Genomic DNA, 22,519 nt, shown 5'->3' with positions numbered 1-22,519 from the left:
AGTTAATGATTCATCGGTGACAATTACAGGTAGAAGAAAAGCCATCGGATTTGATTTGCTGTCCCTGCACCGAAAATTATATTATATGGTCTAATAACTATACAATATCTGTGTCCCAATCATGGACTTGCAAAGCTTTTGACTCAGTCCCACATGAGCGGTTGCTTTATAAGCTGGAACAGGTTGGAATCACTGGGAAAATCCTTAAATGGATAGAAGGATGGCTTCAGGGCAGGAGGCAGAGGGTTGTGATAAACGGCTATTCCTCAGATTGGGTTGATGTAAGAAGTGGGGTTCCCCAAGGATCAGTATTAGGACCACTGTTGTTTTTAATTTTCATAAACGACATTGATGAAGGGATAGAGGGCGTGATGTCTAAATTTGCAGATGATGTTAAAATTGGTAGAGTAGTTAATGATCACTGTCAAGCTGAGCTTCTTCAGAGAGACCTAGATAGACTTCAAGAATGGTCAGAAAAATGGCAGCTGTGCTATAATCTAACAAAGTGTAAGGTATTACACATGGGAAACAGTAATCCCAAAAAAACTTATTCACTTGGTGGAGTTCAACTAAACCCAGTACTGGAGGAAAGGGACTTGGGTGTTACGATACGGTCAGACATGAAATTCTCTGAGCATTGTAAACAGGTTGCAAGGAAGGCCCATGGTGTCCTATCGATGATCTATCGAACTTTTGCAAGTAGAGATAGGGACGTGATAATCCCATTATATAAGGCTTATGTTAGACCTCACTTGGAATACTGTGTTCAAGTATGGAGACCACACCTAAAGAAAGACATCGAGCTTCTTGAAAGGGTGCAAAGAAGGGTAACTCGCCTGGTGAGATCGGCAAAAGGGCGTCCTTATGAAGAAAGACTTCGAATATGTGGGTTGCAGAGTTTGGAAACTAGACACCTTAGAGGAGATTTGATTGAGGTGTTTAAGGCTCTGAGAGGCATCAGTAAAATGAATGAGGACAAAATTTTCAAGATTATAAATGATGGTAGAATTAGGGGACATAAATTCAAGTTACGGGGGGAAATGTTTAGATTGGACTGCAGGAAGTTTTATTTTAGCCAGCGAGTTATAAATTACTGGAATGAGTCGCCGTCATGGGTGGTAGAGGCCGACAGTTTGGGGAAATTCAAAGGTCATCTGGATAGCACTTTCTAGTAAGGGAAGCGCATAAGATGATAGGTTTAATTTCATTTTTATTTATTTTTTTATTTATTAATTATTATTATTTAGTTATTTTTTTATTTTTTTATTTATTTTTTTGTTTTTTTCATTGTTTTGTTCGGATTTTTTTTTTTTTTTTTTTTTTGCTGGTGCAGCATAAGTCATAGGCTTTCTTGCACCATGTGGCCGTTACTAATACTAATACTAATACTAATACTAATACAATATCTGTGTCTCAATCATGCACTTGGATCAATATCTGTGTCTCAATCATGGACTTGAGATCAATATCTGTATCAGATATTCCTCTGAACTCCATGTTTGGGAGTGCTGCTTTTGGGTATCGGTGTAATCAAGTATTCGCTCCAGATCCACCAGGATACTCGCAGCGCAAATCTGGTTAAAGTGAACAGTAAAATTTCCTCTATATATAAACACTACAAATTTTAAAAATATATTGTGGATGCCTGTAAGTCTTAGTACAGGTTTGTTTGGTAAATATTAATAATCGTTATTAACACTATCTGGTTATTTCTATATTCTTCAAGGAAGTATCGTTATGCTGTTTTTTTTATTGTTATGGTAGGGTTTTAGGAGCATGAGCAACTAAGGCCATATTGCTCCGTGTATACTGTATTGTAAATTGCTTGTGTTCTGTGGTCGATTTTATGTTGCTGGACAAAAAACCTGATTTTCCAGGAGAAAAACTATCCTACCCTCCCCTGAGACCATCTTAGTTCGCCACGGTGTGAAAAAAGGCCCACAAAAATTCCTCCTGGCATCGACGGGACCCCAACTCAGGTCTTTTCTCACAGTGTGAGGAGGAGGCGATCCTACCAACTGTGCTACCCACGAGGGCAAGGAAATACCATTCCGGAGGTATTTCGTGAAAGATTCACATCTGAGTCGATGTCTAGCCAGAATTCTTTTGGGTTGCTTCTGTCTGCAAAAGGCGCATGCTGTAGTTTCCCTTCGTCTTCACTCGGAGGAAATAGGTCCTTTAACTTTTGAAAATTGTATAGTCAGGAGATTTTTTTGTTTTAATTTTCTGTATGCCTTCTGTTTCCTAGAGAGACAGAAATTCTGTTATCCCTGTTGAAACAAGTGCCTGTTTCCGAGTGATGCGAAATTTCTCAGATACACCCTTTATTAAAATTTTAGTATTTCGGTTAAATACTAAATACACAGGTATCTAATCTCCTATCTCATCTACCCTGGCCGCTTAATTCTGCTGACTTGAATCCAATTGGGAATGTTTGGAATATGTTAGAATGGACATTTCGGCTTGACAGTTCTCTACCGACCGTAGCACAGCAGCTGAAAACACTTTCGATGGTGCCATCTAATCTCTGAAGCATTATCAACGACCTAGATGCAGATCGGGATGAATTTGTTCTTTTAAATACAGTATATCAGAAGGTAACCGAGGGTGTATTTTAATTTCCAGAATGAATAAAAAATGAATATATTAGAAGGTAACTGAGAATGAATGAATCTGTGTTTGCCCTCTCCATGGTCTCTCTGCTAAATATTCAACAGTTGTTGTTGAAGGGTTTTAGAAGCATTAGCAACTAAGGCCACATTGCTCCTTGCATATTGTCTGTAAATTGTGTGTTCTGAGGTGGATTTTCTGTTTGCTGGACGAAAAACTCGAGTTTCCGGGAGGAAAAACCACGCTACCATCTCCTGAGACCGACTAACTCGGCCAGATTATATAAATAAATAAATAAATAAATAAATAAATCTTTATTGTGAAGTAGATTTACAGCACAATATCCCATCACGGCGACGAGCGCCAGGGGTTCACATATAGATAACATAAGTACAAATTCAAATGGCTACAAAATATAGCGAACACATACAAAAGGCTACAAAATATAGCGAACACATACAAAAGGCTACAAAATACAGATTACAAATGCAAAAAGAAATACAAATACATCATAAAAACAAGGAGCTGAACACAAATAAAGAAAAACAAATACAAGTTGGCAGTGATTCAGGTTTCAAGAGCTTTGATAAACTTGTGTCTGTCCTTCTTTTTACTTATTATGGTGTCGATGTCGGCGTCCACACTGTTGAGGGCAGCGAGCATCTGCTTGGGCAGAAATCTTTCGGTGAGTACAAGCCTGTTGTGGTGAGCCACAAGTGCTGGTACCGACCTTAGGCTTGGCTGTGGAATCCTCCAAGAGCAAGCATTCCAAATATTTGGAGATGATATTTGGCCTGAGATGAGTTTGGCTGTGAAGACCAGCCTCTTTTCAACGATCAGGAACTTCAACCTCGGGATGTCGAGTGCTTGTGCCATCATGGTAGTTGTGGTAGCGGGAGGTAGCCGAAGCTTGTTATTCGCCCATTTCAGTAGCCAGTATTCAGCAGTGTACACCCGCTTAAGGTTTGTATGTGCAGCAGAGGCCCATATTTCTGCACCATAGAGAATGGCAGGGTAGACGGTGGAGGTGATGAACCTCCACCGTCTACCCTGTTAATATATAATTTGGAGCTTAGTTATATACTAAGTTCCAAGTACAGGGGCATAACCAGAAATTGTATGCCCTCTTCGCTATATTTCAGAACAACCACCCACAACTGTTCATTTTAATTTTTTCTTTGTATTTTATAATTATTATATATTCACTTATGTAACTACGAGAAATGTTTATTGTCTGTAAACAAATAGGCCGTCCCATTTTGGGACGTAGAATTTAAAATATTCTTCGAATTCCATATATTTGTGCACGATTAACAGGGAACAATGATCTTTGTCATATAGGACTACAAAATTTCCATGGAATTCTAAAAAACAAGATTGTTATTCCCTTGCGGATGGTTACACTTCATCATATATTTTGCGAAAGATTACGATTCCATTAAGCCTTGCATAATAATAACGCAATATATAAAATCAGAAAATTAATCCATTTGTAAATCCTTTTGCTTTTTCAAATCAGCTTTGATTGAGCAATAAGGAATTTATTTTTAAGTTAAGTAATAATTAAACTGAAAAAAATAATAAATATATACTGTATTTCAATTTATTTATTATTTTAGTAACGGTACATTTGTCGATTTTGATGCAGTTCCGAAGAATCGTTCTTTTTGTAGTGATTTTGTTATATAGGTACAGTTCGATTTTTTAAGATTTTCAAAGAAAATTAACCTTAAGAATTATTAACTCAGCATTATACACTCTATAGGTAAAATTTCATTTCCTTTGGAGACAATAAACAGCATTTTTCTAAAAATTCCAAAGTTTAATAATCAGTTCAAATTTAAAAAAAAAAGAAATAACATTTTTAATTAGTTCAACATGATATCTGCAAAAGAGGATTCATCATGATTTAAATGCGATAGCATAGGGTTTAATTAAAAATTATTGCATCTTCAAAGGCTGTAATAAATTAACTAAATAAAAATACAAGCTTTTATTCATATTTTTATTAATACATAAACTAAAACCTCTCTTGACATCTAGTACTGGGTTAGCGTACCACCCCTTTGTTAATAAGGTCTCTCTATATGACTCTAGTTTCTATCTGGCATTGTCCTCTTATTATCACCATAGATATAGGACAAAGGATTTCACACTTTTATGGTTCATGGGATGAACTTCAAAAACATGAAATGATTTATTGCAGAAATTGAAAACACTGGGATAATGGATAGGTCATACCAACAAAAAGATGGACCTCATTTAAAAAAGTCAGGCTTAAGAAATTTGGCATTGAGGGTCTGCGAATGCTTGTTACAAAAGGATCTATCTACCTCTTATCAGTAAGGGATTGCTGACTCAGCTCGCAAAATTTGGAGGCCTGTAAGGTGAAAGGGGTGACCATGAAGCGGCAAAAACCTTCATTTAAAATTAAAATAGATAACGCCCACGGATATTCGAAGATATTCGGCCAAATTTCAAGATTCTTCTCAATTCAACCTTTTCACCAGAGAATTGTATCAACTTTTGAGACATATTACAGTAGAATTTAAAGAACAGTACAAGTTCGCAAGGTCAGATGAACCTAATAACCTGGATGGATCATTATTAGTATTTTTAATTATTTTTTAAATTTTAAGAAAAAGTTAACACATCCATTGAATTTCAGTTTTATTGTATTGTTTTATGACTGCTTTTTTATAATTTTATGATTTATATTTTAACTTTTTTTATACTGCATGATTTATGTTTCTAGACAAATAAATGAGAGTATAGAATGGAGTAGTGATCAATATCAGCACCGAGCCCGGACTCGTTTCCAGTGCTGTCGTTCATGTCCTATTGTTATTTTTAATATTTCTCTATTTATTGTCTTTGTTTTTTCAAAAAATATTGATGTAATAAGGTGAACTCAACAAGATGTTTCAAATAAAGTCTGTAGGACTCTATTCAAATGTATGCAGGAATAAATTCCTCTCCTCCATATTAAAAAATAAAAAAATTGAGCTGTCAGTTATTCTTCCAGTCAAATTCCTGTGTAGGCCCATGAAAATCAAATATTGATAGTCCATCACCACACTTTCCTCGGTATGGATTTTCTATTTCTAAATAGTAATATTTCGATTATAATCATTCTGAATCAAATTCATCATGGTTCTGCTAATTTTAATTATTCTCCTAATGAAGTTACACTTGCATTTACTTCTGTGGAACTTACAACTGTTGTAAAGAAAATCATGTTAAAAATGTCCCGAGTGGACAAAGTAAAAAAACTTATTTATTTTAAGGTTATTACATTAAGACCATCAGTATTGATAAAACTTTTAACAAATGTTTGCAAGAGGGATTTTCTCCAGACTCACGAAAAACAGCTTTACTAAAACTAATTATGGTTTTTCGACAGGAAAGTTCTCTGAGGGTGTCTTGGTTGACTTTGACTCTATCTCTCTTTGTTGACTTCAAGGGCGCTTTTGATTTCCTTTGGTGGAAAAGCGCCCTTGAACGTCTCTGTATCGCCTGCTGTCCTCGTTGTCCTTTGGACAGTAATTTAATCAGAAGAGTCAGAGGAGGTTTAAAATATCCCCAGCAACAGCCTGTTTCATTTGTATCGTATACTTTTATTGTTATGCCAAACTTGCTGTGTGAAAGCAAAACAAGAACACATTTTTAAATGTGAAAAATCATAGATTTTTATCTTGGGAACTGCGAGTTAACATTATTTTATCCAGTGAGGAATTTCAGTTAGAAAATAATTGCAATCAGGTGAGAAATGATGGATACCATTCAAAACAAACAAAACAAAATTAAAAACCTTTAAGACAAATGAAATTAGAGACATTTCACTTTTGATCAACCAACCATGATTAACGTGTAATGGTATATTACTTGAGTACAATTAAAGAAAATCTCTCTATTATAAGCTCGTGTGTGGCTCATGCAATTGTGTGATCTTTATAAAAACACGGTGATTACCATAATAAGATGACTTTAATTGCTATCAAAATAAATATATAACATTTGAGTGATTACTTGAAAGTCTTTAAAACCCTCTAGAAGAACAAGACCAAGTGAAAGGACATGATGTGCTTTGAAACGTTGGTTTCTGGCGTTCTATATTTATTGTAATGTATGTTAAGAACCAAAGCAACTAAGGCAATCAGTATATTGTGCCTGCCAATTGAGAGTGTTCTGCAGTTGATAAACCTGTTTTGTGGATGAAAAGTCTGCGTGAGAAAAGCATTGCTATTAAATCCAAGTCACCATTAATAGAACTTTACCTTATTGTTGCATTCATAAAAACATATCTCCCTTTACAGCTGACGAACTCTACCACAGAGCAAAATCATTCCATTTAGTCTGTCTAAAATATGAAATAGGAATGGATGATTTGCAATAAAGAATCTCTCACCAACAACATTAATATCATCAATACTAGTAGCTTTTGGTTTTATCTTACCTTCAGTCGTCCAACTGCCAGCCGTCTTAACACCAACCGTCCCACCACCAATATAACCATTACTAATAGAAGCACTACCATTACTAATACTAACAATACCACCCTTACCAAGACTAACACTAGCAATAATAGCATTGCCATGAACAACACTAAGGGAAGGCGCAGTAGCAGCTAACCCATTAACAAAAATGCGAGATTTATTACTGTTAAAAAAAACCCTGAGAGAATTATTAACATGAGTAATAAGAAGATCATCTTTTCCATGTGGCTGGGGAGTGGCTACCAAACTTGAGGGTGAAGTTCGCTCACTTCCCAATTCGTCCACTTCAATACAAGCCTTATGCCAAAGTGATGAAAGAGAAACGTGACCGGCTTCGCTAATCCCACTGAAATCTGCCTGTTTCGTAAACACGTTGTTCATTTTCAAATGTTCCAGGATCTGCTTCATTCGATTGGAGTATTCCAGTTTAAACTTAGGAATCATAACTCTATTCAAGACCACTTCCTTCAGGCTTTCGTCGACTTCGGTGAGAAAGTCCGTTGATAATAATTGCTCGATTTGTGATAGCCCATTTAACTTTTCTGGTAAGAAAATTCGCATCGCGAGATGGTCGCCCCTGTATGGAAGCTCCAGAATTCTCACGCCCCTTTCTTTCATGAAGGCATAGGGGAATAATTCGTTCTCCATGCTCATCATAGTTACCTGCGAAACAGATGATCTCAATCCGTTGTTGAAAAATTGATATCCTGTACTTGGTGCTGGGTCGAATCTTCTCTTCCACATACCTTTGAAGTAGACTGCATTCATAAAAACAGAGCTAATTTGCGGGTCTACGTGTTCTACTAGTGTTCTAATTCTGTGCTTTGTCACATTCGAAACCCAAGAATTGATCTCACCAGAAGCTTTCCGCAGATGAAAATTGATGTTTCTTGCTAGGCCTTTCAGACGATTCTTCACCATGTTGGCGTACTTTTGATTGATTTTTAATTCGTGCTTCAAAAATGCGCCATTGGCCACTTCCAGAATGCATCCATCTGCTTCTTTCCCAATCGTGGAATGGTAATTGTGGTACAAATCGAGTAATTGTTCTTTTGAAACTGCGATGCTCTCATAACCCATCGCCTTCTTTATTAGTTCTGCAGTGTTCCCTCTAGCCCCTAAAAACATCATTGCGATGCACTCGGACAAGAAAAATGGGGAATACAGCAAGTTTCCAGGCTTCAATGAGAACTGCTTGTGCACATTCACAGCAAATTGGCAGTCAATTTGCGCCAATTGTTTTGTGAGGTTTATATCAATTTGGCGTGTACTGGGAACGATACACGTAAAGAAGCAGATTCCCGAAAGCAGCAGAACCTTTAGGATATCCATGGCTGGAAAAGAGAAAAATACAATTAGCATCACAGTTTTAAGCTTTATAAAATACAGATGTTGAACAAAATAATAGAAACAATTGAACAAGGGGCTCCAATGATATGCGTGCAAAGATGGAAGTGCCACACGCACGTGTGGTACCTTCCTGCTATGCATTAATATTTCAATGACTTTGCAAGAGCTGGAATTCTCGGAGCTCAGTACCGAGATTCATCTGCAATAAGGAGCACATTGACTAATTTTGCCTTTCTATTATTATGTTCCTCATTGTAGAATTGCACACATTTTTCAAAGTTCAGTAAATTTAAAGAAAAGTCAGAATGAAAAGGCTTTTAATAATTTTCAAAGGAGGAAGATTTCGAAAATTTTTTTTTTAATTTCAACTCTTTTAAATAGCGATGTTCTTTCCATTTCTACCTCCGACGCTGGATTTGGTATTAGTCACAGAAGTTCTTTCCGATGGATTTCCTTCATACAATCCTTCAGTGAAGAACATTTCTATCCAGAAAAAGCCTCTTCTTTTCGTACAACATTGCATGCTCTTCTTTATGAACCGTACATGAGGTCAGATGATATAAACGGCTGAATTTCCTTGGGTCTTCTTATTATACTTCATGGTTTTTATTTCTCGCTCTCATTCATTCAATTTTATTAGGAGTTACACCTGACCTGTTAAGTGTACGAGCCTTGACAATCAACTTTTGGTGTCTATCTCTTGTAAAATGTTATGTTCCGGGCATTTGACTTGTTCAAGTACTGTCCGTTAGTACAAATATATTTCACTTTCGGGCGTTCAGCACGAGATAGTCGAGGTGAGCAACGACTGGGGCTCAGTTACAGCCCACCACTTGTGGTGCAGACTTAACAAGTAGAGGACAATGTTGGGAAATAGTCGCATATTAGAGTTAAATTTCAACGTGTCTGCAATTCTGCCCGTGGCAAACAGCAGGAAGTATATGATGTGAATAAATTCAGTCCTCAGGAGATTGTTCAATGTTCATAGGGTAGAGGATTTCTCAGCTTGGTATGTTTCCTAATAGGAGATACTGCTTCTTAAATAGAATGGGTGCAAGAATGTTTTCTGATGCTATTGAGGCAGAGTTAGGACGATCAGAAAACTGATTGCTTCGGGGATACATAGACAAACAGTTAACAATCGCCACAGGCAGAAGTAAAAGTGATTTTTGCACTGCTTCTGTTGGAACATGCAGTACCCCAGAAAGTAAAGTGTTGGGGATTACAAAACCAACAAATCAGACCATCTTATAATAGGGAAATTTTACTTTTCAGTTATTTACTGTAACTAGGGAGTTGCTCAATCGCACATAGCAAGACTTTTCTGGATTTAGCGGGTGACAGTTTTGTACAGCAGCACGTTAGGTAACAAGAGAGAGGAATACATTTAATCTGATTATCAGCAATCGTTATGCATGAATTAAGAATCTGTAGATGAAAGAATCACCAGGTGGTAGTGATCACAGTTCATTAATGTGGGATATACTTAAAGAGGAATAACGGTTCTTGATTTCATAAAGATGGATACAGTGACCTCAGACAGTTTTAACTTCTGTATAGTGGGACCCGCTGATGATATTGCCATCAGAAAATTATAAATGGGGAACATTGAGGGAAATAATATCAGAAATTATTAGACTTTTCGTACCAATTAAGAAATACAGTTCAAGGTTTAGGCCTAAATGGTTGTCAAATGAACTAGAGACTTGTGGCAGAGAAGAAAAATGCGTGGGATGCATATAAATTATCAGGCGACACAGAAGTCTATGGCAGATATTAGCAAGTCTGTAATCAAGTTACAAAGGAGCGAAGTCACAAAGTCAAGTTACAAAGACAAGCGAAGGCATATTAAGAGAAATCTTTGGCAAAAGGATACAAATAAAAATAGCAGACCTCTTTAGTTTTGTAACCTATAAAGAAGGAGATGAATCAAATTGGTTCACTTGATATCGATGGTTCAACTTTTGATGATCCTGCTCAGATAGCTGATAAACCGATGAGTATTTTGCATAGACATGCACGTATGAGGAATTCTGTAGGAAAGTGGAGAGAATAGTGTATCTAACTCTTACAGAGAACTAAATGTTTTGTTATAACCGAGAGGAAAGAGGAAGAGAAATTATCAGAGTTAGAAGTAAAAAAGGCCGCTTGGGTGAACGGGATCTGTCCAGTTATAATTAGGGGGTGCAGCAAAGGATGTAAGGAAATACTTAGCTACAAATACGAGACCATTCTTGTAATCAGGGGAAGTCCTGTTGCAGTGGAGTTGTGCGAATATATCCTATGTACACAAAGGTGGGTTAAAAAGTGACACAAGTAATTACCGACCGGTTAGCTCAACTTCTGTTCTAGGGAAAGCAATCGAGTCATTAGTTAAAGAATTAATGGAAGATCATCTAGACAAGGCTGATCATAATTCAGACTCAGCATGGATTTGTTAAAGAAAATCATGTTTGACATATTTTATTGGACACTATGATGTGGTCACAAAGGAACTGGATGCAAAAAAATAATTTTTGTATCAGGTAGTTGGCTTTCAGCAAAGCCTTTGATACTGTTGCACATAACAGTGCTGTACAAATTGGAGCTGTTTGGCGTTAGGGGGCAAGTTACTTCTATAGATAAAAGGACGGGAGAACACAGAGATTTGTTACCAATGGACTCTGCTTTTCTTGTACTAAAGTTACCAGTGGAGTCCTCAAGTCTTTGGTGTTGGGCTCATTTTTGTTTTCTGTATTTATCAATGATGAAGTAAAGTATCTAATATAGACGGGAAATTGAAAGGAATAATTAAGGTAAATACTGTCATATATGATGATCCAGTTGTACTATTGGTGACCAAGTCAGAAAGTTTTTTTTTTTCATTATCTTAATTATCTGGTATGAACCAGATAATTAAGATAAAAGCTAGTTAATAGGATGCTTTCAGTTGTATCATGGTAATTTAGCCAGAGGAGGTTTTGTGATTAGTATTGCTATATAAGAAAGTATAAGGATTGTATAAGAAAGTTGAATGTGGAAACTGAGCGCGATCCCCAAGAAAAATTGATGATACATTAGAGAAGTTATCATAAGGAAATTCATGAAAGTGTTAATATCTTTGTGCTAGATAAGTGATGTACATGAATATAAATTTACATAACCAATTAGTTCATACAATGTGTCATTTATGTGGTGTTATCATGTTATAATATGCGCATAATTATTCTTAATTTCTTGTCCTGTATATATGTGTAATAAAGATTTGTATATAGCCTTAATGAAGTTGTGACTAGTCATTTTGAACACTCAGCCCAATCCCAAGGAGGAATATACTTAATATAAAAAATTCCCAAGAGCCCGATTTCTTCTGTGAGATATACGAGTCAGATGCGAAAGGTGGGGGTAAGGAAAAGAGAATAAAGAAAAGGTTCAAATAGAATATAGGCATCCCATACAGATTAAATCCCCCACCCACAAAAGAATATTAGGTAAGCTGCTGCGAGATTGGTGAGGGGAACAAAGTGGTGTTCTTATCAAGGAATGCTTCAATTCTGCAAATTACTGAGAGGTTTAAGGCTTTGAATGGACTGAGCAAGCCCAATGATGACGGGATTCTTCCTCTTGCTCATATTAAGCACTTCAGGGGGCATAAATTCAAACTGAGAAAGGACGGTAGATGTGCGGAAGTTTCCCTTTGGCCAGCGGGTGGTTGATTGCTTAAACAAACTTTCATTTGATATTGTGATAAGTGGATAGCTTAAATAAATTCAAGTAAGAACTAAAGGAACTGTTGAGGACGATGTATAGGTGAAATGGGAAGTTTATTTCTGATTTATTTATTTATTTTAGCTGATGCTATACAGTATAAGCTTGATTATATAGCATGCACATACAAACTATACATCCATGGAACTTATCATTCGCAATTTCTCGATAGCACCACTTGAGCTCTATTATGTCAGCATTAGTTGTCCTATTAAGGAGTACTAATTCTCCTGAAATTGCTTTATGCACAGTTAAGACTAAATATTCTTCTATAATTTAGTACCCTGCACACCTTTAAGTTAATGAGGCTTGTTACCCTACTTTGTCTTCCCGCCCATTTGAAACGTTGCCATCCTCAGAACATCGTTCCTACATCTCCGGTGATAGCAACAAACAAGAATTATTTGGGTGTGCTCAAGCATTACTTTGATCGTGTAGTCAGATAAACGAGGATGTTTATTACTCTTCTCTCTCCTAAATAACACTTTCCCCGAATCCTTAAGATATGCTCAATGATACTGGCAAAGATCCTTGCACAACCTTCATTCAAATGAATACTGTCTCTACAAAATAGATTTCTTCTATCTATAATGCGGGCCACGCTCAATTTCCCGCCGTAAATCTTTGGGAGCATCCTAAAATCTTGAATTAATCCACAAAGTTTCCAGCATATGAACCTTCCTATCATGTCTCGAAAAGAACTGAAGACACAAACATATTCTGACTTAAGGCGCAGCATTTTTCAGCATGGTCCTATATTTATCCAACAAATGGTCAGGTTATGTTCATTTAATATCGTTAGTCCTCAAAAGAATAATAATATTCCCTTCACCCACCTCTGACACTCTGGTGATAACATCAATTGCTCCTCCCGAAAAACCCTGGTTCAGCTCCACCTAACTTTATTACAAAAATATTACCCATTTCTCTGACAAACTAAATCTCCTTTAACCACAGCAGCATACACTTGACTCTTCAGTTCTGGGAACCGAATTGTAGGTGTATCACTTGACAGATCATGAGATACTTGAGTCCCTTACGAGCTCTCTGTTACATTTGCTTCTAGGGCACGCACCCGTTGCTTAAGTGACTCAATTCTTCTTGTAACGAACCAAGGTCTACTTTGAGATCGGTCAAGTACTTAAAACGAGTGCAAAGACAAGAATCGTCAGTTCAGTTTGGTTTTTTTAGTAGCCCGATCTTAAATACTTGCCACAGGCTATACAAACAACAATCTCTTGACTCACACCGGAAATGGCCCCAGGCATTTCTGTCTGGCCCAATATGACCTTGGATTTTGTATTCAAAGTACACATTCTAACAATCATTATCGATGTAAAATTTTAATTTAAACAAGATTTCAAAATTTAATTTGAAATATATTAGAGAATTTATATAACAAAATATTAGAGATATTAAACTGTTAAATTTACAAATCATGAGATTTGAAATAAAATTTAAATTTACAGAAATTAAATTTTAAAAAGAAAAATTGTCTACCAGACACCTGAAGTTAATCCCTTTCAGTTCAGTTGCAGGAAACATTTAAGAGACATCGGCTCTCTTCGACTGCCTACAGTGTTTCATACGAATTCTCAGAGTTTCGAATTTCTCAGATTCTCTTTAACTGGTGTGGTGTATTTTTACGATCATGAGATACAAGGGCGCCTCCTTCACACATGTGAGTTAGTATTAATATTGTTATTAGCCCTATAGTGCAAGGAAGCCAAAGGCTTTTTCTGCACCTGCCAAAAAATATAGATTAGAAATGCTTGTAAAATAATAAGAGAAGTTTACCTCAATATAACACGTAGAACACTTCCGTATGATACTTTCCAGCAATTAAAACGAAAAAATCGAAAATCTTACATTACAGTAAAAAAAAAAATTAAAAAACGATTGAATCCAATTAGAAGTCAATCTACGCAATTAAAAATTAAATTAATTAAAAGAAATTTAACGAAAAATTTGCAAAACAATTTTCCTTCCTGGAGCTGACAACACTTTTCGACCATATGTCGTGATCACAAGAATGAAAATTACGGAATAGGGGTGAATATGAAACTTAAATGGGGATTATTTGTCTTCGTGTATGCGCGTAAAAGCCCACGAATCGGAGATTAAAAATGGCGGGCTATCATTAAGTATGTTTGTTGAAAAATATGTTTTTCTTTAACGGCATGAAAGGCTAATTCTGACACTGATGAACGAGAAGCACGAACTAAGGCTGCGTGTTGATGTACACGAAAATTCAGAGGAAACCGCGTCGAACCTTGGTACGACGAGTTGCAATCTCCCTAAGAAATGTTGTTTATCAAGTCATTATTTGTGTTGTGAACGAGGAAAGGACTGAGCGATTTTTCAGTATTGGCCTGGCCATAATTTTAAATTCGGTATCTTTAAAGAATCTGTTAAGTTGTTTGTGCCACTGTTCAACACATGGAACAGAAATAAAATTTTTTTTGATATTACGATTGTTGGATGATGTAGTATTTTGTATCCTATCGCTAGCTTGTACCCTAATTCGGTTTATTGAAGCAAGGGTTAAAGGTTAAAGGGTTTATTATAGCAAGGATTGTTAAATCCCTGTTTAACAAGCTGCTGGTTAATATTTGTATTTCTGAGCCCAATGTAGATTCCGTCATTGAATATTTATAGGTAGTTAGAAATTGATTAAAGATAATCGATCTTTTGTAGGTCAACGGGTGATAGCTGTTATAATGTAGAAGCATACCGGTGTTTGTAGGTTTTCGATAGATGCGGAATTGGATTTTATTCGAGTCCCGAGCAAGCGTGAAATTTTAATGACTTTTAAAGAAAGCATTAAAGAAAGTTTAATGACTTTGTATCAGTATCCTCCCTTTCCAATGTAAATTTGAGCCTGGAATGAATATTATTAAACGAATGTAAAATGTCTTGGGTAGTAGTCCTACTATCAGTAATAATTAGAACATCGTGTAAATGTTCTGGCCTTCAATTCCTTTAACTGAGCCATAGTAATGTAGTCATTTTTTCGATACGTGTTTAACGTTTTATTGTATTGATTGACCATACTGAGGCCGCGTGTTGATTTACAAGAAAATTCAGAGGAAATAGCGTAGAACCTTGGTACTACGCGCTTAGTACTTGCAACCTCTCATGAGTTGCTGAGACAAATGCCTTGCTAAAATCCAAATACACTGTATCGAAATTGCTTTCAACTTCTAACTCATGAGCAACTGGTTTTTTCTCAACAAAACCGTATGGTTTTTCTCTCAAAATACCATTTTTATCGAAATGTTCCCTGGATTTCGCTCTTAATACTTGCCTCTAAGATTTTCCCTTTTACTGGAGTCAGACTGTCCAGTCTGTAGTTACCAGCATCACAATTAGAACGGCCTTTGTGAATTGGCAATACTTTGACACTCGTCTAATCCAAGGAAATCTCTTCAGAATCCAATTGTGCCTTCATAATTAACCTGAATTATGGTTAATGATGAACGCTGCAAGAAGGTTCTATACACTTTCTTGCAGCGTTCTGGATGATTCATTTTAATAGCTAAACTAACGCTTCTTAGATTTTCTGGGAAATAATCGATGTAGGAGTGTAAAAACCTTGACACTCATGTCGCAGCCCAGCTTCATGAAGTTTTCCGACATATTTTTAACTATATTCTTGTATTCTGGATCCTTGTTGTTCCTTAAGAAGTTCTCAACAACAGACTATAAATAAAAATCATCCAGTTCATTTAAAACGTTTGTTCCCAATGACGAGCACTCGTGGGTAGAAGAGATGGGAGAATTGCTATTCTGCCCAAATCGAGTCGAAAAGTCATGAGTTCGACTCCTGTCGACACGTGAGGAATTTTTATGTCAGCCTTAGTTGTCCTAATGTTCAAATTCACTCATTTTTTGTCAACACTCCTGATATTACTGTACACATTGTTAAGAATAAGTATTCTTCTATAGTTTACAATCCTATAGCGTTATATTCCTGCTCATATGAAACGTTGCCACCTTCAGAACCGTTTTCCAAAATCGGCTGTTGCCGTAACAAACAATCATTCCTGAACTGTGTGCAGGAAATACTTTGACCCATGCCATCAGATAAAGATATTAATCTTCTCCTCCTAACTAGCAGTTTTTCTAAACGCTTAAAGTATCCTGAACGATATACGCAAAACTTCTTACACCACCTCTGTTCACATGAATAGCGTCTCTACATAATAGATTTCTTTTACCCACAAGTCCAGGCCACACTGATAAAAATTCATCTCTCCCTTGCAATATCACTCTAGTACAGAGTTAATTAATCTACAGGGCTATCTAAAAAAGTATAGAAATTAAATTTTAAGAAATTTTAAACAAAACTTTTCTGTACCAGATATGCGGTGTATATCCTCTTCAGTTAATCTGATAGTGCCCATCCTAAAGTTCGTTTCGACTGCCTACTTGAATGTTTAGCTAAAAAATGCCACCATTACAGACATGGCATTGATTATCTTCAATGCCATTTCAATCAAACAGTGAGAAACGAACCTTGAGCGGATCATTCGTTGGCCAAATCTTCTATCAGAATTACACTAATTGTTTCTCTGTTGATGGGAAATTGTTCTATCATTAAATGAACCATTGGAGTTTGCCATGCATGGTAACTAATAGCCTCCTGAGTCTCGCATCCATCGTGAAATCTTGCATACCTGCGAGAAACATGCAAACAAGATTCCCTTGGTGTAAGCCCTCATGAGTAGCACGGTTGGTAGGATCGCCGTCCTCCCCCACATCGGAAAGGAAAAGACATGAGTTCGAGTCCTGTCGATGAGGAATTTTTATGGGCCTTTTTCACAATGTGGTTCATTTAGTCGGTCTCAAGTAAGGGTAGCATGGGTTTTTTCTCACTGAAACTAGGATTTTCATTAGGGAAACAGAAAATCGATCAAAGAACACGCACAATTTAGAGACAATATACATGGAGCAATATGGTCTTAGTAGCCCATGTTCCTAAAACCCACTAACTGTCTTGGTAAGTGGTCTCCGATTTCAATGAATCCCCACTCAAATTCTTTCTTTAATGATGAAAAATCTGATTTTTCATAAGAAAAACAATGTTATTCTTGTCCGATTTTTATTGGAGGCCCACCAGAATTACTTCCCGCATGGGCAAGATTCCACATGGTGTGGAAGAATAGTGTTTATAACCAGAATTTAGAAAAGAGTAACTCCGCGAGGTCATATGGAGGTAAATTGCACAGTGAGTCCAGGGAAAGTATATTTCATTTTTTTAAATTTTATACAAAAAATGAACTCTAGCTGTGTCATGTTGTCCGGTTAATAAAAACTGGGATAAAGTAATGTACATTAATCATATTTCATCACCACAGGAATTTTCCTAATGAATGTTTTGTGAGCTACATTAACACAGCCATAACATCTGCTAGTCAAATTTAACAATTTCATAATAATCAGATTAATCTAATTTGAATTTGATAATAATCCGACTGAATCCAAATTGAATGTGACAATAATCAGACTGAATCTCCATTAATAGCATTCTCCTTTATTGTTACATTCATAAAAACATTTTACCAAATACAGTTGAGAAACTCTTCTGCTGAACAAAATCATTACATTTGAACTTTCAGAATATGAAATATTCAGGGGATATTCATGTCTTGTGGCGGACCCCAGGGCTTCCCCCATTAGCTGTTGTACATCTTGTGAAGAAGCTTGCGCCAAAGCCGGCCATTTGTATGTAGTGTGTTGAATGTGTAAGTTTGATGATATGTCCTGTTGTGTTGTCGGCGACATCTAGCAATTAGCAGGTGAGAAACAGCAACACCTGGTCACCGCGTCCCAAGTGGAGGTCGCCAAGATCTACTGTCGTCCTGCTGCATGTATCTAGGACAAGTCCCAAGCAGATGCAATAGAAGAAGAAGAGACATGCTATTTAAATTGGAGAAGTATGAATCTGGGAGGGGGTTTGGAAAGAATAGTAAAGCGAGGGGTCAACAGATGGATCCATGGGAAGTAAAAGAAAACAAAAAGAGAGCGTGGGGAGAGTGGAAGACTTCATCATCAATATTCGATGTAAATGAAGAAGTCTTAGACTTCAAACTAGAAGTTGAGTAGTTTTATATACAGAATCCTAGTTCCAGGAGAACTAGGACTCTGTATATAAAACTACTAGCGGCGACTCTGTATCGCCCCTAATTGAACAGTGAATGTGCCAGTGATTCACTGTCCTATTAGGGTCGGAGTCAGGCTGTGTAAACCGATTCTGAATTCGCTTACTGTTTCATATTTTTCTTTAATTTCAGAATATCACGTATTTTATCTTCAAAAGAGTTTTATTCAAATTTCAATATTACAAAAAGTGATTTGCAGGAATCCTTGCACTTTGTCATAGGCACGAAGTAATTCTATCTTTCATCATGTTTTCGAGAGAGTCTTGATGAAAAAAAGAAAAATGAATCCGTAATATGACAGTTTCTTCACATCTCAAGTATGCGTGCTTTAAATTTTTCGTTAGAGAAAGGGCCAAAATAATTCCATCCCCAGTTTTGTATGGCATCCTCTACGAATCCTAACACCATTTTTAGAAACTCTTACACCCATAAAAAGTTGAAGTGCATTGGGCTGTAATTTAGAAACCGCGCACACATTATCAGGATAACATACAACGAGTTCCACTTTATTAGATACATCTAAAACCCTCGTGTGTAGCACAGCTGGTATAATCACCGTTCTCCACACACTCACCAGAGAATACCTGAATTGAAATTAACTTATTATTTGGTATGCAACCAAGTTGAAGTATTTAGTGAAAGAAATGTCTTAGGGGTGATTAATATTCGCTTTGCGCGGGAGTGATGAGACTTAACTCGACAAACGTCCTCTCCTAAGACTTACTAACTCAGCCACGGAATGAAAAAAACCCATAAAAGCTCATGTCATTGATGGGATTGGAATCTGGGTCTTTTAGCATTAACAGTGGGAAATACAGATCATGGGGAATAGAACTGGATAAAACTTGTAGAGCATGCGCGGAAACAGCTCTATGTGCTTTAACGAGAAGTAGTAAAAAGCTGTATTTATTTTGAAATTTAATAGTTTATTGAATTTATTTTGAAAAGTGGAGAGCCCGGCACGATGGGACCAGGTTCCAGCCACGTAATTATAAGTGGGTAGTATAACCACTTTATAGAAAAAAAGTTTTGTTTTAAAAAGGACTCATCGTGGGCGCACGTTTGGCAGGAGCCACGATTCAAGAAACGAAAGACATAACCGGTTTCTCAAAATCATCCATCTCAAAGGTTTTTAATGACTGGGAAGGGTGCGGTTCTTCCACACCTCAGAGGCGTAAATGTGGCAGAAAACCCCTACTTCAAGATCGAAGCCGTCGTACTTTAAGGAAGACTATAGGCTAAAATAGGACATCCTGTGTGCAACAAATAACATCGGATTTCAACCCCAGAACTACCATATTTCCACCTGTACCATGCGCAAAGAATTGAAGAATTTCCTTCGCATGGTATTGGAGTCGCCTTTCTATTGGGAAGCCCCTTTATTTTTTTGGGGGGAGGGGATCAGGAAAATGCGTTTGCAGCAGTGCCGAGGACGTCGTGATTGGACAATGGAAGAAATCATGTGGTCAGACGAATCACGATACACTTTAGGGTTTTATTTTTTTTTATTATTACGACTCTTATACCACGTGAAATTACTAATATAGTTTATTAGGCTGTTCACCTAAATTACTACACATTAAGGTGACGTTTCGGGTATCTTACCAACACCCATCATCAGACCATGCTGTTGGGGAAAATGAAAATAGAAAGGATTTCGAATTTGAATATTACTGTTACAGTTACCAATAATACAATTACCAATTTTACAATAAACAAATTACGATTCTAAAGTATTAAGTTCTGATGTGCCATTACAATAGAAAACAGCAAATCTAAGGTAGATAAAAAGAGATTATATTCTTAATGACACACTCCTCTTGCCGATGCGCCCTGATGTGCATACAGGCAAGAGGCGTTGCCAGCAGTTAATTTATAGGTGAGGGATTAACTCCATTAGCCAGCGGGACAGTGCCAAGTTTTTATCCTGGATCTGGGTCCATGTGTAGTGGAAGCCTGGGGAGACCTTTGATCCCATACTCTACCCATCAGGTTTGGTGTGCACGCTGGTTCAGAATCTTACCGATAACTATCATGAGACCATGCTGGTGGTGGCAAGTTTTTATCCTGAAGCTAGGCTTCTTGTGTAATGGAATCCTGGGGTGACTTTTGCTTCCATACTCTGGGCATCAGGGTTGGTGTGCACGCTGGTTCAGAATCTTACCGATACCCAATATCAGACCATGCTTCTGGTTCAGGTGGACTGAAAATTGACCAGATACAACTCCCTTCAGTCCACCTGAACCAGAAGCATGTTCTGATGGTGGGTATCGGTAAGATCCTGAACCAGCGCGCACCACCAGTGTGGAATAGACTTTGAAAAATAAATTAAGGATGTCTTCATATAAACTTTGATTATGATATTTCCTTGAAAAGTAATTTATCGGTTGTTGGTTTAATGGACTGTCTTTGCCAATTGTCTCGAACCGCTTATAGTGGGCATAGGGCAATCAAAATCTCCAGGCAGGACTGGGGTTTGAAAAAGGGAACTCTCAGAATTCTATATTACGCAGTTTTTTTTATTCTAATCGTCACATATGCAGCTAGCATATGGTGTTTTTACAGATCCTAACTTACCACAGTTCAAACCAAACCAGACAGTGTTCAAAGAACCTTTTTCTAACTCCTCTGAGTACTTGTAAAATTAGCTTCAACTGCATCTTTACAAGATATTGCAGGCTTATTACCTCTGGATCTGTATCTCACATACAAAGTTTTTTCTTGTTATATTCGTAGAGGAGTTCCTCTAACTTTTTCCGATTTGATCTATGATCCCACCACCCATCCAAAGAACGAAAAAGCGAAATGTTGAAGTGAGCTACTTAAAAGATGGCAGGTGAGATGGAATTCCTTGACCAAATAAGCAGCGACCAAATGTTTTTTACCTGATATTCAATTCACTACCTCAAAAATTAACCAGCTTTGGTTTTACACAAGCCTTCACACATTAACTGGCCACGTAAATGGACGTCCCTTATTTTTGGTGGCAACAATCGCACATCGCATGAAGATTGGAACAAGACGTGGCACCCTCTCCGTCTCTTCTCCACAGTAGCAACTGCAACCTCGTTGAACAAAAACGGCTTCTGCATTCTGTGGCTGAGTCAGTGGGTCTCAGGAGTAGATAGAAAGGTTTCCCCTCCCCCAGAAACTGGGTTTATTTCCAGAAAAACAGGCAAATCGACCAGACAACACAAGCAGTTTACAGAAGGAATACATATAAGGGCATATATAAGAAATTATGGGCGGCCCTAATATTTTGAGGTCATGTAATATGCTGTGGGCAGGCCCATAACTAATTCCCACTGCATTTGCGATGAAATGAATTGTCACACGTCTGTCACTCAGCACCAGCTGCTCAACCTTTGCAACCGTCTCACTGTCTGTGGATGTTGATGGCCTTCCTTCTCTTGGCTCGTCAAAGACCACACTGGAACTCCCGTTTCCACTTTTTTTTACAATGTCATAGAATGGACAATTCTTCTGATGACAAAATGACATACACAGCTTTCATTTCTTCGTCAATTTCTTGAGCTTCCTTGCCCTGCAAACGCAGGAACTTGATCACTGCTCGATACTCCACTTTATCAACCACAGCGTCCTTCCTCAGATTCCGGGATCTGCCTCTGGTGTACGATCATCTAAGGGAATGAAATTTCAAATGTTAGTTATTGAATATGTAGACAACTTATATTTAAAATGGCATCTTCCTACTGATGTTTTATCTAGGTCAGGGTACGAACTTTTTGATACCTCCCTCGTAGTCACCCAAACTTGTGATTTTTTTAATGTTTCCTGTTAATTTTTTCATTTACTTTTACTGACCGAGGACAATGTTCCCATTAAATTAATTCGATTGTACTGTCGAAGATGCTTATTACTTGCTCTTAAATCTAGAACTACATTTGGCCTTGATAGTCTGACCCAGATAACGAATGTACTCCACCTAAAACTTGCAATTTTTCTGTGTATCCCTGATCACTTCCTCTTAAATTAGGTATGGATGTCACCAGACAACTCTGATATTGATAATGTTACACATTACTTCCCTTCCCACGAATCTAAGCCTGCACGTGTCCTTTCATCACTGTCTAACATCGATTTGTACTACTGATGATGAAATTCGGTGAGAACATTTCCAGTTTAAGAATA

At 37.2% G+C, this 22,519-nt stretch overlaps 1 protein-coding gene across 1 annotated transcript; it reads right to left on the bottom strand.

The window, feature by feature from the left end:
* Positions 1–6,920: 6,920 nt before the first annotated feature.
* LOC150075645 (intracellular coagulation inhibitor 2-like) lies at positions 6,921–8,438 on the bottom strand. The gene has a single exon (XM_090388604.1). It carries the CDS (start codon positions 8,436–8,438, stop codon positions 6,921–6,923), a length of 1,518 nt encoding a protein of 505 aa, XP_090244730.1.
* Positions 8,439–22,519: the final 14,081 nt, after the last annotated feature.

Source organism: Mastigoproctus giganteus, chromosome 14 (assembly GCF_048544385.1).
Source record: "Mastigoproctus giganteus isolate SK-2022 chromosome 14, ASM4854438v1, whole genome shotgun sequence".
Classification (NCBI taxonomy): Eukaryota; Metazoa; Arthropoda; class Arachnida; order Uropygi; family Thelyphonidae; genus Mastigoproctus; species Mastigoproctus giganteus.
The sequence above is the reverse complement of the archived record's forward strand: the minus strand, read 5'-3'. Positions and strand labels throughout refer to the sequence as shown.